This window comes from Ictalurus furcatus, chromosome 20 (genome assembly GCF_023375685.1).
Source record: "Ictalurus furcatus strain D&B chromosome 20, Billie_1.0, whole genome shotgun sequence".
Lineage (NCBI taxonomy): Eukaryota > Metazoa > Chordata > Actinopteri > Siluriformes > Ictaluridae > Ictalurus > Ictalurus furcatus.
Genome location: NC_071274.1, coordinates 15,048,589 through 15,069,463, shown reverse-complemented (window position 1 = coordinate 15,069,463; position 20,875 = coordinate 15,048,589). Strand labels below are relative to the sequence as shown.

At 34.3% G+C, this 20,875-nt stretch overlaps 2 protein-coding genes across 7 annotated transcripts in view; both read left to right on the top strand.

Moving 5' to 3' along the window:
• svilb (supervillin b) overlaps positions 1 to 1,690 on the top strand; it is a 66,749-nt gene extending 65,059 nt beyond the window's left edge. For 5 of the 6 annotated variants that reach the window (XM_053651126.1, XM_053651123.1, XM_053651127.1 and 2 more), the window contains one exon: positions 830 to 1,690. In XM_053651126.1, the coding sequence (XP_053507101.1) occupies positions 830 to 916 (87 nt within the window). In that variant the 3' untranslated portion in view covers positions 917 to 1,690. The remainder of the gene's footprint in view (positions 1 to 829) is intronic. The other variant, XM_053651124.1, reaches the window with a different exon arrangement.
• A 2,036-nt stretch (positions 1,691 to 3,726) lies between these two features.
• LOC128623811 (uncharacterized) lies at positions 3,727 to 19,143 on the top strand. Its single transcript, XM_053650916.1, has 26 exons — positions 3,727 to 5,305; positions 5,458 to 7,159; positions 7,821 to 7,904; positions 8,801 to 8,968; positions 9,185 to 9,256; positions 9,376 to 9,522; positions 9,832 to 9,993; positions 10,292 to 10,366; positions 10,672 to 10,722; positions 10,969 to 11,106; positions 11,388 to 11,549; positions 11,626 to 11,682; positions 12,036 to 12,107; positions 12,267 to 12,410; positions 12,573 to 12,731; positions 12,969 to 13,037; positions 14,147 to 14,218; positions 14,415 to 14,480; positions 14,698 to 14,778; positions 14,869 to 15,018; positions 15,848 to 16,011; positions 16,110 to 16,268; positions 16,490 to 16,570; positions 16,974 to 17,114; positions 17,274 to 17,649; positions 17,851 to 19,143. The coding sequence occupies exons 1-21, from the start codon at positions 5,248 to 5,250 to the stop codon at positions 15,957 to 15,959; spliced, it is 3,801 nt and encodes a 1,266-aa protein (XP_053506891.1). The 5' UTR covers positions 3,727 to 5,247; the 3' UTR covers positions 15,960 to 16,011; positions 16,110 to 16,268; positions 16,490 to 16,570; positions 16,974 to 17,114; positions 17,274 to 17,649; positions 17,851 to 19,143.
• The last annotated feature ends 1,732 nt before the right edge of the window (positions 19,144 to 20,875 follow it).

Below are 20,875 nucleotides of genomic sequence, written 5' to 3'. Positions count from 1 at the left end.
CTGTCTTGGCGACATCAGCGTTTCTGTGTGCCCTTGAAGGGCCATAATTTTTCTGATGTTATATTCTATTCTATCAATTAATGCCAATAAAACCAATAATCTGTGAAAGCAGAAGGGCTAACAGAAACTGTTCAACTCTATGTACTACTGGGTCACAACGTTATAATATTTAAGTAAGAAATAAACCACAACAGGCCATTTATAGGATTGCTAATTTATTAATGAATGACAAATCGTGCTTTTTAACCATTTATAGTTGCGTTTAATGTTATGGTAACTTGAAATGTTTAAAATCCTCTCTCCTGGAGTCTTTTCCATGGTGGAAAATTTACTGGCACTGGGGACTCTTCCATAAATGTTAAACAAATGTCTCCTCACAGAAAACTTCTCCATATCAATGATTTTTGTTTATTTTCTCCCAAATTTGGTCACCCACTACTTAGGGCTCCAGTGTCACACGATAACTACTAACTAGGGAGGGTGGAGGCCAACACATGCTTACTTCGAGACATGTGAAGCCATTTATTCATTCGATCATCTTCAGTAACTACTTTATGAACTTCCGATCAGGGTTGTCATGGCGGATAGGCATCTACTGTAACCAGTGTTCCAGCCCTCTGAGATCACACATGCTGTTCAGTGACTTACAGAACACAGATGGTTGCTAAGATTGGGGTCTAGTGTGAATCCTAGAAATAATTAATGTAGTGTAAATATTGAGTAGTAGGTATAAAGACTATTTCAATTTTACTTTTCTAAGTTGCCAAATGCCAGTTTTCCATGGATGATGTATTTTTGCATAAGCGCTGCATTTGTTCTGTTTTCTCAGAAAGCCCTGGAGATGAAGAGAGAGGAGTATGAAGCCTTGCCAGGGTGGAAGCAAGTCAACCTAAAAAAAGCCAAAGGACTCTTTTAATTGTCTATCAGTAGTGATGTTGATGCTCTGTTTCTGTCACAGCTAGGGTGCATTTGGGTGTGCACTTGGGTTGGGCGACCTCAGCTTGTCATGGAAACGTTGCCTTTGGGAATCAGTCACTAACAACAGGGTGATGTGGGTCATGCCAAATGTCACGTTAGGTTTAACAGTGTTTACCTGCTGTGGTGTCCGTTTCTGATGTTGATGTGTTTTGTGTCTATGCACTTTCAGCAGTCACCACTGTGTGTGATATCACATTTATATGAACTGTGCTGTGCAGTAAGTTTCTGTACCATCTTTGACAACAGCTGTTCTTTTCTCTTCTTATTATTAAAATAAAGGTAATCAAGTCTGGTTTTCCTGTCTTCCCAACTTTTCCTGGGATAGTGCTGTGTGTGTGAGGAAAAAGTAGCCTAATTTGTAGCAAGGGAGTGTACTCTCTTCTAATTTTCAAGTTGCTATTGTATTTTCCATCTGCAATGGAGTTTACAAGTATGTAAGTTCCTTTTACTGTGTGAATGATCTTTGGCTGTTGTCAGGCGATCTCTCACATTAAAGGTCCTGGAGTCATTGCTTGTGCTTGTTATAACACTATGAAATCTGTGAGGAGAATTAAAAGCTGAATTAATGGATGAAACACTGTAAATGTACAGCATAGTGCCTTGCTTTTGTGTACAGTTTATATACAGAATGGACTCTAGTCTGTATTTCAGAGACTTACTTTGTGATAAAGGCAATGGTAATAAAGCATATTTACACTTATCACCATGATAAAGATGTTTTTTTTTTCTGACTGTATACACAGGGTTGAATTGGAGGTTTGCCATCATCAGATCACTTTATTTCCCTCCTAAATAAAACTTGCTGTGTTCTGCTTATTGTGCAATGTTATAACATTCTTTAAACATTTGTACGTTTCCTGATTAACCACTGGGATTTTAGTTTAACAGCTCAGGCAAATACAGTAGAGCAGTGGTTCTCAAACTGGGGGCCGGGGTCACCAGATGATGCCGGGGGCATCATCAATCCAAATATGAGTTCGAAATGCTGGTTCCAAAGTTGTGTGATGCTCCAGCGAATGAGAGTTGCATCTCCAGCACAGTGGCACTGGCCATCAATGAAATAATTCCCATGACAGCAGGTGTAATGAGTGCAGAAATCTTAGTCATCACTTCAAGCAATGGGAACCAGAGCAGTAATCTAGCACACTGGACTTTGGGCAGAGGTCCCAGAGTTTGTTGACGAAGGTTATAAAGCAAGATTGGCTGACTCAAACACCATTGCTGGAGCCTGATAAAAACATTCTGCTCTGCCTAACACTAGTACCTGTACAGGTACTTGGTACACAGACCCAGTAGGCATGAACTAGATATTGGAGGTAGTGGGCTAATTTTAGAAATGTCTCGAAACTATTCCTGCAAAGTTGGTTTTCAGAAACTGCAACAGTGTGTGGATGGATTTAAGCAGGACACAGCACAGGCCACTAAAACCATTTCTTGTCCGTCACTACCCCAAAAAAAACAACAACAAACAGGCAGTATAGATAGCACATAAGCCAGAACATGCCAATTTTTTCAAATGAAGCAGATGGAATCCACCCCATTCTCGATCTTAGAAACCTAAATGTCTTCATGAAATTTCGATTGGACTCGCATCGTCCACATTGAGACTTTCTGGCTGGGGTGCTAATGCTGGCATCTTAACTAGACATGAGGCACAGACACACACTGAATGGGGTGCCAGTCTATTGCAAAGCATCACACATACACTCATTGGGAATTAGTGTAGCCAAACCACCTACTGGCATTTTTTGGGGAGGAAGAAGCCAGTGGAAACACACATGGAATGGAGAGTACATGGACAGATATTCTACAGTAACCTGAGCTCAGGATCAACCCAGAGATCCTGGAGCTCTGAGACGGCAATGCACACTGTGCCACCCACTAATGCTTTAGCACAATGAAAACATTTTCATATACTGCTGGATAATCCTGACAGCTAATAAAACATAAAACACAGTTTTTTCTATTTCAACTAAAATATAAATATTAAAATATAATTTTCAGTGATTTTTCTTACCACTTAAAAAATCAATAATTTTTAAAAAATAATTTTTAATAACAGGCTTGAACAGTAGCTGAAACTCACCTGGCATCTGCCAAAAATTTTTTTTACATGCTCCAACGAACAAAAACACCTTATCTCTTTACACCTTATCTACAAAAAATAAGCTTACCATAAACTCAGGTTAACTATACACTACTTTCTATGTATCATGTGTCCAAGAGATGTTGAGAATGATTTTAATAACATATGTTGTCTTCAATTCATGTTTAATTCGCTGTATTGCCTCACTTCACTTCTGTTTCTTGGAAGTGTTAGGTATGCATTTTTCATTTGCTGTTGAAAACCTGGATATCATGGGCTCTTTTACTTTAAAGCTGCATATCATATTCATTTCTGAATTTTTTTAAAAGATAAAAAAAATCAATAAACATCCAATGTCAACTTGTGTTATTAAACTGTCATTACATATCATTATGGTATACTCATAAACTTTCCTTTTGAAATCGACTTTTATGACTATTAATTTTTAATTGCCAACTTAATTGAATTAATCTAAAAGGCAAGACCTATCATTCTGACAGAATGCACACAAAATACAATATTTTAAATAGTCACACATTCTTATATATTAAATGTTAGTCCCAAGCACTGAGAAAGTCCATGAAGGTGGAATAATATGATTATGATAAGCATGTTTGTTCTGTGTTGATGTTCCATTTAGAATTGCAGATAACAGACTGGGGTGTGGTAGTCTAGTGAACTTATTTCACTTTAGTGGCTCAAGTACATGCTGGTAACTCGAAATGGAAAACATTTTGTCATTTTATTCAATGGAAGGCCTGGATAGGATGTGAGTTTCATATCTGGTTCACATCAAAAGGTAAAAAGTAATTATACTTTATTATTATTATACTGTGACTTATACTTTATTTATTTAGTTTTATTTATGTAGACTGCAATCTTCAGCAGATTTCGATTTCAATACAGGCAGGGTACAATAAGTGAAAGTGGAGTACAGCTAAGAAAAAAGAGATTTGGTTTCTGTGGGAAGTGATAAACACATCAAAGTTGGAAATGAAGCATTCTCTCATAACAATAGACTTTCTTTGTAAGAGATTAAATTAATCAACAAAGTGAAGCAGAAAGAGTAAATTCTCTAAAATGGTGTAAGTAAAACTTGCAAGGATTTATTTTCTGGCCTTATAAATGAAAGTCAAAACATATTACGAAAGCTTTCCAGTGGAAATGCCTGATAAAAGAACTTAATGTAGTGTTTTCATAGAATATTAAAATATGTCGATGGTGAATTTGGATTTTTAGATTTTTTGAAAAATCCTGTCACATTGAAAAATGTGATTTATTGATGTCATTAGTAAGTATGCTATAAATAAATAAATATTTATTTGTTTACCTTTATTTTACCAGGAAGTCCTATTAAGCTAAAAAAAAAATCTCTTACAAGAGAGACCTGACCAAGGTAGCAGCCGTAGAAATTTCACACTTTATTATTTCAAGTAATATTGAAGCCATATAATACCATATAATTTTTTAAAATTAATTTAACAATCCAAGCAGCCCAGTCCAGCCAGTCTAATAATTGAAAATGTATAAGAATTCGCATCAGTCCAAACTTCATTCATGTAAAATTGTTCTTTTGCTAAGATATTCTTCTGTTTAACAGGGTAATTAAGTAACCCTGCATGCACACTACTGAGAAAACAAATGCAGATGGAGCAGTATGATAGTAAGTCTAATGTATGTGAATTAGATATCAACTAAGTTTTATTCTCTAAAGTTGTGATAATAATTGACTACAAGAAAATAGTTTGCTGTTACATAGTTGATGACTGATAATCAATATTCGGCCGTTTTAAATGGGAAAAGACAAGTCAAATCTAAGTTATTTAGTTTCAAGCAGTGACTGAATTTAACATAGAAAACCCTACCAAATGGGGGGGAAAAAAACCAAAACCTGATTTGTCTGTCTCTCTATATTTTCCTGCAGGGGAGACATGTACTATAGAAGAAAGAGCTGCACAATCAACTGACCACTTAAAAGTTACTATTGTGGCTCAGGGTGGAAATGTTTTTGCTCCAATTTTTCATAATGTACAAGGAGCAGGGTGCATTACCCTCACACAAAGTGTTGGTGGTAAGGCTTACTATTTTATAGTTTGATTTAAATTACAGTTGTAAATTAAATTGGAAATTGTTGAATATATAGTGACATTTTACATGAGACATAATATATACAGAAATTGTGAATGATTGCTTTAATGAACCTTTGTGTAGGTGCAAACGTGTCAGAATGTGAGGCCAGAGGTATGTTAACTTGCCATTTTATGATAGTTTAGATATTGCAATTTATCTCTTAATCAACCATATCCCATAACATTTGTTCATCATTTGTTCAGCAGTCCATATTCAGTTAATAGAATCTTATTTGGTCATTTGTCATTGTTTTTTGTTCCTAGATATGACCTCTGTGATGACAGAGTATAAGGAGTCAATAGTGTCCATGTATGCATACACTCGGGAATATACCTCCTGTCCTGGTGAGCATGTGCTCCTAGCAGATCGTTATGTTGATCCACTGATCATTCAGAGATACAGAGTGAAGAAAGAGAGAGAAAAAGAAATGTGCTCCAAAGGAAAGGACTTTTTCAACCTCAGGACATATGATACCAACCAAAGCACTGGTATTGATGACTTGTTTAGTCAAGAGGATGGTCCAAACAATGAATGTCCAAAAGCTGTCATTCTCCAAGGAAATTCTGGAAATGGAAAGTCTTTCATGGCACAAAAAATCATTCTGGACTGGGCCAAGGGAGATCTCTTTGCAGGGATCTTTGATGTAGTCTTTCACCTTAGATGCTCAGAGCTTAATGCTATTTCTGGGGACATAAGTCTGGTGGAACTTCTAAATTGCAGTGAAGAAATGACTCAGATCCTAAAAGATAAGGAAAAGAAAGTTCTTTTCCTGGTGGATGGGTTTGATGAGCTCAGATGTTCTCTGCCTGAAAGGGCATTGCCTGTCAGAGTTGATATCCAGGCTAAACCTGCTGCCATCCTGAGCTCCCTTTTGAGGGGAATCATGTTAAAAGAGTCCTTCTTGCTGATCACTACAAGGTCAACATCTACAAAAAAATTAGGAAAACTGCTCAAGTGTCCACAACGCTTTACTGAGATTATTGGCTTTTCTGAGGAGGGAGTGCAAGAATATTTTCAAAAGTTCTTTGAGGACACGGATCTTTCAAAGCAAGTGCATGACCAAGTAAAGACACATGAGGCTCTCTACACAGCTTGCTTCAGCCCTGTAATGTGCTGGCTTATCTGCAACGTATTTAAGCAAAAGCACAACATGGGTACAAGAATGACAAGTGGATTGAAAAGTACCACCTCCATTTTCATTGATTTTGTGTTTATCCTGCTTGAACATCATTGCCAAGATTTAAATCAAACTGAACAGTTTAACCTGCTGAAGAACCTTGGCCAGCTTGCTGAAGAAGGAATGCTTAAAGGCAAAATCCTATTTGAAAGACAATTTGTTCCTGAGGTGATCTTAAATCTGGTTGGCCTTCCTTTCCTCTGCACTTTTCACCACAGAGAGGGAACTCATGTGAAGGAAATGTTTAGTTTTTTGCATCTTAGCTTTCAAGAGTTCTTTGCTGCACTCTTCTACATCTTACTCGACAAGGCAGAGGCTGAGACAAAAATCAAGCAACTGCTATCATCAGTTTCAGATCTGTTTAAAATGTCCAAAAATTCCCATCTGTTACCAGTCATCCAATGTCTTTTTGGACTTTCCAACAAGAAAGTGATCAACTTAATCAATGAAAAACATCAACACGTAATGTCTCGAAAAATTGGTTCCCTGCTGGAGAAATGGATGCACACATTTGTAAAAAATGATATGATGACACATTTCAGCAGTTTCACCCTTCACTGCTTGTATGAGGTGAATGACAAGAATGTTGTTATGAATATTATGAAAATTTGGGAAACAGGGAGGGCTGGGGTTAAAATTTTGCTGAGTTCTTCACAGATGACAGACTACCGTGCAGCAGCGTACTGTCTGCAGTTCTGTAGACGCATCAGAAGCCTGTATCTGCGTGCAAGTACAATGCAGACTCTAAAAATGATGGAAACAGCACTGAGCAAATGTTATGAACTACAGTTAGTATTAATATCACCAACAAATCGACTATATGTCAGGAATAAAACATGATGAGGCATGCTGTAGGAAAATAATCAACAAAATAATCAACGATGACGTTAATTATTTTGCAATAACAGCATTTCCTCAAATTTTTATCTCTCTTATACCACAGCAAATTGACAACGATTACAGTTTGTAATTTATTAAAGAACAACACATCTCAATGTTAACCATTTATAGTTATATTTAATGTTGCGGATTAAAAGATAGTTCCTGTTATCATTTAAGTTATAGACATTCCCTCACCAGCCTTTTTCTTTCTTGAAATTAATAATAATAATAAAAAAACCCCAACCAAAGCAAAAAACCTCAAAGAAACAGTGCAGTCAGAAAGCATAATTAAGCAACACCTTCTAACCAATCAGATCTGAGAATTCCAAAGCACTGTGGAATAAATAGAAATTTTATCCTGCAGCTACAATGATTTAGCTTCCAATTTACAATTTAATAAAAAGTTAAATAATGACTTTGCTGTGGTATGATTATATATATATATATATATATATATATATATATATATATATATATATATATATATATATATATATATATATATATATATCTTTTAGGTTTGAAATATCAATTGCATCATTGAATCAGTGATAATTTTTTTCCCAGTTTAACAGTGAATTATGTGTCAGATGATGATGCAGTCTATCTGATCTCAGCTATGGGAAAAGGAAAACACCTTCAATGTCTGAGGTGATCATAATACAGTTTGCGGTAACACTTTCGAATGCTTACTTGGAACTATTGCTAAGCAGGGACAAATGAGTGCTATTATTACCTTACTTTTAACTACCAATAAAAACTGGTTAACTACTCAGTAAGTAATAATAAACAAATAATTGGGTTAATTCTATTTTAAACTATTAATTATTTAATAATTTCTTAGTCTTACAGATCTCCTACTATTAGCAAACTATGCAGATTACTATGTAAAATATCATCGGCAGTGATTGAGAAGGCACATGTGAAATACACTCATGGGTATAATGAATGTGAACACTGAGGATTATTTACTTTGTCATCCTTTCTCCTTCCCCCAAGACCTTTGGAGGAGAAATTAAAAGTAGATAGACTAACCACACACTGTCCAACTGAAGTACAAAATACATATAAAGGACAGATGGATTTCATGTCTTTTGGTTCACAAAAAGAGTTACAACTCTTCTGTTTACCATGCATGATATTTGGAATGAAACTCATTCTTATTATGCCATAAATTAGACCATGTGATATAATGCATTGCTCAGTTCTAATAGTTTTAATGTTGAGCTGTTAAGAGATATTATATTTTAATGCTCCTATCTAATATCATGACCAGCCTTTACTGGTCTATATGATTTATTATTGTTAGCTCAGAGTAGTCTGAGGATTGTTATGTGTAATAGTCCTAAGAACAATAATATGACATGGTTACCCATTAACATTGACTGGGGTGTTATTCTTAATAAATGCTATTGGTAGTTAATAAAAGTATTACTATAAGACCTGCTTAGGAAATGGTATTGTAAAGTTTATTTTATCCACAGTTCAGTAACAGAATGTAGACTAAAAAAGCGTATATTTTCTGCCCTGGTTTCACTTCAACACAGGTTAGAAGATGGTAGTCTGTCTGACCACAGTGTACAGATGATCATGAGCACTTTGCCGAAGCAAAGATCTGTTGGTGATGTTCATCTCACAGTGAAGGCCATTAATCACAACAACACTGAAATCCTCATGAACTTTCACAAATGTCTGAAGGCTTCAGGACAATTCAGGTAAAACTTGCAGAGCTGAAGTAAGCCAAAAGTAACAATCAAGAATATAGTGAAAAAATAAAAAAAAATGCCACTTATTTTGTTATCATTTATAATTATCTAATCAATATAATGAATGAGCACCTATTCACCAATGATTTGGCTGACTAAAAAACTTATAGTACTTTTAGTATGTTGTATGCATAATAAAACCAATGCCTGTCCATATTTACACAGCTTGAAGGTGGCTACTTTAAAGAACCAAGAGGAAAGCCTTTGCTCACATTTTGCAATACATAATTACAACTTGTGAGTCCATTTTTCTATGTTGTATTCATACAGCTTATATGAATATAAAAATTATTTCATTAAAATTATCATTTGAAATTCCCTTTTTATTTTTTGTGAATTTTTTTTCTTCATTCCAGGTACAAAATAACTATTAAGCACAATGTTGTGGAATCCTCTGTGAAATGTGGACTGGCTCTTGTGTACCTCTCAGTGGCCTTTGACTCAGTGATATCCCACAATGACATGAAACATCTCCTTCGGATATCATATAATCTTAAAGAAATGTAAGTGTATGCTGCCTTCTTCTGGTTGTGAAATGTATTTAAATAATAATAATAAAAAAATTTCTGTCAAAAACAAGTTACTCCACATGAGGGATTCACATTGACTATTCTCATTGTTTGCTTTTGATTTCATTTCATCATACAAACAGACTTAGTTCCATGTTGTAACTATACATAACACAGATTTGACTGAATTAGAATACACCAACTACATTGCTTGTAGTAAAGAACTTGTCACTACATTTAAATCCTGCAAAAAATAATATTAAAAAATAATAACACTCCTTCTTGTTGATTAATGTTTTCAAGTCCTCAGTTTGAGGAGCATGTAGATGCACTTCTGTCTTTCCTCCATTCTATACCTGGTTTAACTACAGTGAAGCTGGATGCTAAAAATTTGAGTCTGAAAAGTGCTTCAAAGATCCTCACTTTCTCCCAAAACAGACCCAGTGTTGGACGTGATTCCATTCGGTAAATAGACAATGCAAAACTACACAAACTAGAAACACCATTTTTCTGACAAACTACAAATTCAAATACAGGCTACATGTAAGCATTTTAAGACAATGCAGTATTACTAGACTGCTTTGTATTTCAAATTAAATGAACTTTTAAATCTTTGCAATCTTTGGCTATACACGAATGTGAAAATAAGTGGTAGCCACACTGAAAACTACATGTAAAACTAACAAGGAAATAAATAAATATAAAATACAGTTTTATTGTGTTTGCCTGAACAGTTTCAATTTGTTTTTGCATTGTTTGCTAGGTTTGATGTGGATAGTCTCAGAGGTATCAATGAGGAGGACATCTGCTCTCTGTCATTGTTCACAGATGATCTTGTGTAAGAAATGTTTTTTTCTGAATACATTTTTGCTAAAAAAAAAACCAAAACAAACCTTCACAGACATTCCCATAGTGCCCACAAAACCAAAAGAAAATCTTAGCAAGTTTATCTTAAATATAGGACACAGTTTTATATAATATTTACAATTATGAGATTATTATACAATAATATTAATATTATTGTCAAGCTTATTTCTAGACATATATAATATGTTTGAAATGTTCATTGTAATTGTTCTTCTTTCTAGAAACAAGCTATGCTTATTTTGCAATGTTCATTGTAATTATTAATTGCTTTTTCAGTTATGTGGATGGTGTGATACTACATCTGAAATTAAAAGTGCACAGTTCAAGGTATGATAAGTCAGAAATATTATACACCATTATTAAAGTATAATTTGGACATGAATGTAAAAAACATGAATAAGTAAATTGTTAATTATTCAAGTTACATAGGGCATGGCAGAGTGTTGCTAGTTAGGAATGTGTGTGGAAAGTAGGATAGAGCTAGAATATGTCTACAAATATTTTTTCTTTAATAATGGCATTCACTTCTGTTAAAGATTTGTATGAAATTATTTTTGAATGGATTTGTTTCAGTCTTCAGGATGCACATGACACTGAATTCAAAGCAATACTCCTGCAACTCTCACTGACATTTCCACCTATGGAGGGTGCCACTGTTAACTGGGAAGTTTTATTGAAAATGAGTAGCCACCTGATGAAATCAAATCAAAGGCATGTATGCACTTGAATAATATTTATTATATATTTTGATGTTTTTCTTTTTATGCTTTTATGTAACTTGGAACTTGGAAAATCACAGTTAGGAATTTGTAATGGTCATTTTATTTGGAACTTATTTATTATTTTACTATTTGACATTTTATTTGGAAGCAGTTTAATTAATTTAATTAAATTAATTAAGTGCTAGAATATAAAGTGCTTTTTTCTAAGCACATAATTGCTTATAAGTAGTTTATTACATTTCTTAATATAAATGTATTAATTTTTTGCAGAACATGTTTCTCCTTGGACAAGCAAATGAGCACTATCTTTTCAGTCCTCCAATCTGTGCCATCTCTAACGGAGGTTAAGTTACACTTGAGAAGCTTACCTGAGAATTGGGCAGCTGAAATGATTTATTTTCTCCAGGCCTGTTCTAGTCTACCATTCTTTGAGTATGATCATACTTTGTAACATCTGATATTTGTCTTACCCTATATGGCAGATTTTTATTATATATATTTATTGCAGATTGAGAGTGGGCAGTGGAGGTGAAACTCTGGGAATGATCAGAGGAGAAGCCCTGAGGTTAGCATTGAGTTAAACACACACACACACACACACACACACACACACACACACACACACACACACACACACACACACACACACACACACACACACACACACACACACACACATTGCTTCCAAACATACAAAACCTTAACATCACATGCCATTTCTACTTTAAATATAAAAATACTACAAAACCTTGCTTCTTTAGAGCATATATAAGTTATTCATTATAGACAAGTTGTCTCCTACCATATGCATTCATTTTACAATATTTGAACTCATTTGATTTTTAGAACACTGACATCTCTCTCTCTCTCTCTCTCTCTCTCTCTCTCTCTCTCTCTCTCTCTCTCTCTCTCTCTCAGGTCTTCTGACAAAAATTCCATACTGTCTTTTGGATGCCGTCATTTGGATTATCATGACTATCACGGCTGGATGTATGTTTTAAATTGTGCTGACAAACATATTGTCACCATAAAATAACATACAAATAATTAATTTAATATTATTGTTTTTATACTAGCAAATTCAGCCTAATAATATTCTGAACTGATGACTAAATTAATAATTGTCTAAAATTCTTTCCTAAAAAACAGATCAACAACAGGTTATATGGCAGGTGATGTTCACAGAGTGCTGCCCTGTATCACCCTCACCATAACAAACAACACAGATTTCTTCAACAATTCTTGGACAACATTCTTCCATCATTACAATCAGCTTAAAGCAATGACTGAGCTGTGAGTGATATGGCATTTAGACCTGATCTAAATACAAACTCTAATGAAACAACAAATTAAAAAAACATATTTGTCTCATGTAGTTAGCATCAATGTAATGTGCTTTATATTGATTTATACAGTCATACAGTTATACAGTTATACAGTTGCTGTAAATTGCAGATGTCCAGAGTATGATCAGTGCCTGGACGAACTGTTATCTGTCATGAACACTATTCCTGCTCTGAAAGAGGTAGAGCTGGCACTGAGATTTTTCACAGTTCATGTTGCTTCCAGCATTCTGCACCTTATTCAGACCTCTTCCAGTCTGTGTAAGATTGAGTGAGTGTGCAACCTTTCTGTAATAATACATAAAAGGTTCATTTGTTTCAATTTATACTATAATATATATAGCTTTTCTGGTTTGATTATATTGGATTGTATCATGTGTTTTCTGAGAAAAAATAATAAACTATACTGTTTGAAGGATAACTGTTTTCTTATCAGTTTTATTATAGAATAAAAGTAATATGTTTTGTTTTGTTTTGTTTTGTTTTGTGTGTCTCTTATTTGAGCTAGTGTTATGCTGTCAAGGCAAAAAAGGAGAGATCGTGCTGATGAACAGAATGCCAGGGAAGACTGGAAAAGGTAGTAGCAATTTTTCTTTTTATTACATGGTGCATTCTGTATGATTCACATAATATCTTTTGATAAAATTAAAAGTTTTTGTTGAGTAATTCTTTAATATAGAATAAACTGGAGTGGCTGGATGTGTTACCCATTTCCACTCTAAAATGCTAATCTGAAACCCGTATTCATCATGTCAGACTATTTCTTCAAGTGCTCAACTTGATCTGAAAACATAAAGAAGACAGCAATGTTTAATTACTGCAATACTTTTCTTAAACATATGCTTACTAATTAGACTGAGACAGATTATATTGATGTGGGGCAGGTGGCAGAATACTTTCTATTTAAGGGCACTTGTCCTGATTGACAGTGCAAATTATTTTGGTTTCAACAAATGTCTAAATGGTACTTGGGCATTTCATGGTAAACTCTCCAAAGCTGGTGTATAGTGTATCATATTTGAGATATAACAATGAATTATGTGTCTAATTTGTTTTTTTTTTTTTTAAATTAATTATAAAGTGATTTTGTTGTTTAAGTAAGTGTGGAAAATTCAGTGTTCTGCATAATCAGTTTTGGATCTGTTTGCAACACATTGTGCGGGAACTATTCTAATTTCCCTTAATATAAAAATAAATGAAACTTTTAGAGGTTTGCCTTTGATTTCAAATAGATTTGTATCTTTTTTTGTTAGTATCTTTACACCTATGGATGCCACTTTGTATGCTTAATTCACTACGCATCATTAACATTTAGGTTCCAAACAGCATCCAGAAATACTGTTTAAACACTGTCAGTCCCATATCTCTACACTGGCTCACATTCATGGTTTTATGCTATGCTGAAATGCCAAAAGTATGTGGCCACCATTCTACTTATTGGGTTTGGTTATTGTTTACTCACAATCACTGCTAAGGTACATAAAATCAGATATACAACCATTCACTGTTCATAGACAAACACCGAACTTAGAATGGGCCATACTAAAGTTCAGTGACATTTACCATGACTTATAAAAACATTTAGATGAAATGTAATCATGCAGTCATTATTAGAAAAGTGCAATCTCAAATATTTGAATGAATTGTTTGAGTGGCTTTGATGATGCTATGCAATGTTTCATGCAGTTTCCAGAGTGACGATGAAGGGGACAGTGTCTATTCAGATATCAGTGACTCAAACAGATCAGCAGAATTCAGGTATCAAAATGACTTGCTTTGGTATCTGAATCATGTATTATTTATTATTAATTAAATATTCTGAGATAATTTTCAGCTCCATTTAATTTAAATTGTGCATATATAGTGTATACAGTACATATTAAGTACATTATTATTATTATTATTATTATTATTATTATTATTATTATTATTATTAATTTTGTAATCATTGCAGTTCTGGGAGCTATGGCACAGATGTGGAGGATTATGGGGACACTGTTTACTTACCAAGACAGCTCAGGTTGGGACTTGTTTGTTTGTTATTTTTTTTTATATACAATTGCTACACTTTAACGTATTAACTATTGAACATGATCAATGTTTTGCTACAGACACAATGTTCTCTTTATTGTGGGCCAGTATACAGTAAATAATAAAAGCTACTTCAGAGTTCAGAAATATTTTGTGAGAGAACTAATTTTTCCCAAAGTGCAACAATTTTTCTCTTTACTTCATAGTTTGAATTCAGAAATAGGAAACTATGACTTGGATCTCTGCTCAGAGCTAAGAGTAAGGAAAAACGCCAGGAATGAATGCATGTGAGGAGTTTTGTTTCTTGGAAATTCATGTACAATGCCATGTAATTGGAAAAGAAATAAATGTTTTATTCATCTTCGGCTGGATTTCAGGTTGTCCTTGAGATGTAGTGGCTCCAATCCTGATACGAAAGCAGTTTTTGCATACATTTCAGTTATTGTATCTGAATATTCAGGGGACACTGAAATCAACTGGAGTAGCTTCTTTCAGTCTTACTATGGGACTAAAGGGTTAACTGAGAGGTAAGGACACAATTTAGCTCAAGCTCATTATATATATCTTATAGAGTTGCATATATTTACCATCAGTTTACCATTGCTGTCCAATTTATAATGAAAAAAAATATGTTAACTGTCTTGCAAGACAACTACAGCGGTAAATGTTGCTGAGTATACAATATGGTGTTATGCATTAAGGATCACATACAGAGTTGGTGACTTAAGTTAAATAGTTACAGAAATATTTGCTTGTGGAAAGTTATAGGTATTCAGAGTCATGTTAAGCAGATGCATAAGTAAGTTTTTTTTAGGTTCCCTGTCTGATTTTGCAAATTACTAGGGTGTATGGGGTGCCATTGTGTGTGTGTGTGTGTGTGTGTGTGTGTGTGTGTGTGTGTGTGTGTGTGTGTGTATTACATATTCTTTTTTTGTTATGTTTTTTATGTGAAAAGTAACTTTTACTTTTCTGTAATACATTTAGGAATTACTTATTGAAAATTGTTAGACGTTTTAATTTTGAAACAATCATTCAGTCTTGATAAGTTTGCTGGTTATATGCATGACTATGTGAAAAAACAATATTTACTATTAACTAGAATTTTCCTAGCCAATTATGTCAACTACTGGACTCGATTCTAGTCTAACCTGACATTAAAAAGAAAAATAGGCTTAAGATCAAGGTCTGAATCTATCATATCTGAAACATTCTTCTGTTGTAGGCAAACTCCACCCAGTATGCATAGCTCTTGTTCTGAATAGTGCTTAAGTCTGTTTTCTGAATACCCATGTAAATGGTAAATGGCGCACTTATATAGCACTCTTAAATGCTTTACACTGTGTCCCATTCACTCAGTCACACACACACTCACACACCAATGGTAGCAGAGCTGCCATGCAAGGCACTAACTTGCCATCGGGAGCAACTTGGGGTTCAGTGTCTTGCCCAAGGACACTTCGGCATGTAGAGTCACGTGGGCCGGGAATCGAACCACCAACCCTACGATTAGTGGACAACCCGTCAGTACTAAATCCTCACTACATGAGCTTTATTCACCTCTGTATACAGCACAAATTACTGTTGAAGTGAAAATGTGCTGGTTTATTTCTCATCATAGAAACCCATACTTTGCTGAGAAAACAGATGCCTTGCTGTCTTTCCTGCACATTGTACCTGGACTGGAGGAGGTGGAATTTGGCATACACAGTCTAACAGAGAGCTGGGCTCCTAGGATCCTCTTTCTCTGTCATGCAAACCCCAATATTTGTAGTATCCGGTAGGCGAAAACTCTGCAGCTGTGCTCTACCTATGTTTTATACACTCAAGTTACTGAGCTTTAGTTTAAATAAGCTTTTGCAGTTACTGCTTCAGGCTTAGAATCCAGTTTTTCTGATAATATGATTATAGACATATCTTAAGAGATATAGTAAAAAAAAAAAACTATTAATAAATGTTTTATCTTATTTTCTTTAAGTATTATTATTATTTTTTTAACAGTCTGCTGTTGGAAAATGCTCAGCAAAATGATGACAGTGCCTGCTCATCTTTAACCATTAAAAGAAACTTCATAGACTCCATGTAAATCATTTTAATTATTCCTTTCTTTCTGAGCAGGACCCTTGACCTGCTAATTAACTATCAAATATATTGTGAAATAACTGGACAAAAATAAATATTTGCATTCTACAATAATACTTGCTATTTTACAAATCTTCACAGTAATAGGATGAGTATTATTATTGTTGTGAGATGTTTGTGCTCATTATCTCCCTTTCTATGCATGTCTGTATATGACTTGCAGTGATTAATATATTTATAAAGTGATTTTTGTAACATGTATTTCACAGTGGCTACTGCTGATTGGTTTATAAAGATCATTATCAAATTTAAATCATTCACTTAAATATAAACTGCCATATACATCACTGTTCTGATACTGAATCTATGTACACTCTTGTGTAAACTCTTATCTTTTTTTAAGGGTTACTTTGAAAATCGATATGCTAAGCAACACCACTATACCGTCCCTCATTCACCTCAAGTTACCATGTTCTGAGATCAGCAACCTCGATGGAGCTGGTCTTCTTTACAGACTGAGGTGCCTTGAGGGTTTAAATGACACGTAAGTATAATGTAGTAGTTTGCGTAAATATACAGTTATGTAGACAAACTTCATATTTTCAGATCTATACAAACAAATACATATTTAAAGTTTGTTTCTGTGTAAGACAATTTCATTGTTAGTGTTAAAACTATTTTTTATTATTTTTTTTTACTGTAGATCCCAAGAGTACAACATGCAATTAAACGAGTTGATCTCATTCCTCCGCTCTGTTCCTAACCTTCAGAAATTGAAATTGCAGATTGAGAACCTAACTACAATCTGGGTTACAAGGGTGCTTTCCTTGAAAACCTGCCACAGTCTTAGAAAGATCTTGTGAGAACAAGTACCATGGCTCTTTTCTCTTATCAACAACTAAACCTGGGTCACCCAGTTTGTGAGGCCTGACTCTTTCTTATTATTTTACAAAAGTTTGAAACAATCTGTATTTGTGTTTCAGTGTGACTACCTTATCATACGACATGTTAATGGAGGAGGCAATCTCAGAACTTAAAAAAAATTGGACATGCCAGGACTGTGTTGTGGTTATTACAGGGTTTGTTCCTTCTTTCTTTCATTTAACTATCCATTACATTCATAAAGTTAAAATAAAATTTCACCATTAATATATTGTGTGAATAAACATGCCAGAGATTTTTTTTTAAGTTATGATTAAAGACATTTAAGGTTTGTAGATATATAAATGTAATTAATGACAGTAATATAGATTAATGACCTTTCCTGTTTATTAATACAGACTGAGATGCAGCAACCCTACTGCAAAATGTTCAAAGCAAAACTGGCATCAAGAATGCAACAAAAATATGAAACTCTCATTCTGTGGAGGCCAGTATTCTGAGGAGCCCTTGATGTATGGACAGTGTGAGACAGACAGTGAGAGTGAAGAGAGTAAATATTACAGGTTTGAGTGCTATCCTAATGTAATAGAGGTAGATGAAGAGGAAGATGGAGATGTCTTCATAGATTGAACAGTATATGCTTTTATGAAACATAACAGAGATAAAAATTAACATCTCGATGAAAAATGACCACTCTAATGCACACTGCAGGCCAAATGGAAAAGTGACATTATGCAATTATCTTTTTCTCTCTCTTTATGCATGTACAATTCTGGAGTTGCTCTGGTGTTTGTGGGCTTTGGAAAATCACATTTTAAAATGTTAAGGATTATTTAATATAACACTGGAAAAAAAATCTATATAATAATACAAATAAGCAAATAAGGACCTAAATAAATACAATAAAGACATGAAGTATGCAAATAAAAAATGTTCTGGCATCTGCATTTTACATTTTAAAAATCACCACTGCCTCTGAAATAGTATCATTTCTATTACACTTTGATTATACTATACATTATATAATGCTTTCTGTACTCTCCTTAACTTTACCTTGGTGTTTTATAATATAAAAATCTCTTTAAAATATATAGAACCTACTTAAATATTTGTCATTCTTTTTAGGTAAACTGATTGGTTAAAATCATTATTACCCGTGTATCTCTTCAGTCTTTCCACAGACATGATTTTTATTTTTATTTATTATTATTATTTTTTTTTTACAATTTAAACAAACAAACAAACAAACAAACAAACAAAACTGAGCAGAAATTACTGGCTTGCCAAAAGGTGTTCTATTAAAATGTTTGTGCCAGGTTTTCTTCAGTTACAAAAACGTAGACTAGATGTAAAACTTAACATTGTCTTAACATTTTAATAAACTATATGACTACATTGATACATCAAATTATATGTTTACCTACGAGTAATTATTTAATGTTAATAGAGGAAATGTGATTTAAGTTCATGATACAATTCAAACATATTAATGTCTCAAACATAATTTTCATTCCAATAAAATTATAAAATATAAAAATAATATTATGAATAATAAAAATATCTATTGGTTTTGAGAAAGAAAATAAAAGTTCTCCATGTGTAATCCTGCAGTTTATTTTTTATTAGTGTTTAAAGTCGGCAATAGTTCTTCCCTCGCGTAATCATATTTTGATCATGAGTGATGAGGTTTCGCGGACCAATCGTCACGCGCTTCCCGCTAGACCAATAAGGTGGCCACTTTTTGAAAGGACATGTAAACATGAGTCCAAGATGTCTGCGTCCTTGTCTTCAATATCCAGTAGCGAAGAAGAGGAAATTACGGTCAGACCTCCTTCAAAACCTCGTCAAAAGGATTATAAACAATGCTATATACATCTCATGTCCATAAAGAAAAAAGAAACAAAGGATTTTACACGCACACGTTGGGGATACATTCAGAAACAGCGTCAAACGGTGGCTTGGTTTGCATGGTGAGAATCGGAGAATAGCAGAAACATACAAACATTGTCTAGAAATCGAGTTTGACAATGTTCCCGAAGACGCTGGGGTTCACTCCACTTGCTACAGGCGTTTCATTGACAAAAAGCGCTTGGATGCGGATGAGAAACGGGTCACACAGCGTCCTGAAGCTCAAGATGCTCACGAAGGTCAATCTGTGTCATCGGGTAGTAGAACCTCAAGATGCTCACGAAAGTCAGTCTGTGTCATCGGGTAGTAGAACCTCAACAACTGAATGTCCGACAAAGAAACTTGGGTCCAGGACGGCTGCCAGTAGCTTGTGCAGGTCCTGTGCTTCCTGCCCTGTGCTTCCTGCCTTGTGCTTCCTGCCTTGTGCTTCCTGCCTTGTGCTTCCTGCCTTTCCTGCCTTGTGCTTCCTGCCTTGTGCATCCTGCCTTGTGCGAAAATGGACAAGTACATTACTGTGGCAGGAAAACGCCAGCATCACCATCTTTTACAGGCAGAAACATTGTCAGCAGGTAGGTAAAAACAAAGTACACACACACACGTTTAAACTTTGAAGTTTTAGGCCATATGCTGGGTACCATGGCTAACTTTCAATTACGATTACATCTTTTATCTTATATTTATTGAACAGTCAGATTTGCATTGTTTTGCATACAGCTACAGCCAGAACACTCAATATTGTTGAACTGTGAACACAGTTTTTACTCAATGGTTTTATTTAAAAATTAATTCCATTTTTTAAAAATTTATTTATTTATTTACAGGCCAGTTGCTGAAAGTTACTGGGATGAAGGAAGACACTTGCATTTTTGTGCATATTCGAGACAAATACTGTGTGTCTCTCGAGGTGTGATACCACAAGTCCTGTTATAGACGGTACACCAGGTTCTTGACAAAGTCTACTGCAACAGTTACTGGGACCTCAAAAGAACAGTGAGTTATTATATTGCACATTGTCAAATAATAATGAATAATTCCCTCACATTATCGCACATTTCAAAAGTAAAGCATTGACCATCTACATAGTTTGTATATTGTCAGTTTGTCTGTAAACACTGTCTTGACCGCACAACTCTTGGCACAGTAATTCAATATGATAAAATGTGTAGTGGTTTGTGAAAATAGAAGAAACTAGAAATAATTTATTACCAATGGATTTTCTTTCTGAAAAATAAATAAATAAAAAATCTTCTCTAATCACTTGGTCAAATGCTTTTGATTTTCTGCTGTTTATACTATATTTAAAATAGAAGCCATTGTTAAATAGTTATGGCACATAAAATATATCTTTTCTGTTTTTTTTTAATGTGTTTTCTTATCAGAAATGAGCCAACCTTTGATGCCAACTACAAGATCTTCTGTGAGAGTATCATCCACCATAGAATAATTGTAAACTAAAAGGTGCTGACAATGACGCAGCTAAGAAGGATCTTTTTAAATCTTGTGATAAAGCATGAA

What these genes read in the sequence shown, in the direction of transcription:
- LOC128623811 (XM_053650916.1), top strand. Translation starts at nt 5,248, where the DNA reads ATGATTGCTTTAATGAACCTTTGTGTAGGTGCAAACGTGTCAGAATGT. An exon ending in CTTAAAGCAATGACTGAGCT is followed by an intron (nt 12,411 to 12,572) that starts GTGAGTGATATG and finishes TGTAAATTGCAG; the next exon opens with ATGTCCAGAGTATGATCAGT. An exon ending in ACTAAAGGGTTAACTGAGAG is followed by an intron (nt 15,019 to 15,847) that starts GTAAGGACACAA and finishes CCATTCACTCAG; the next exon opens with TCACACACACACTCACACAC.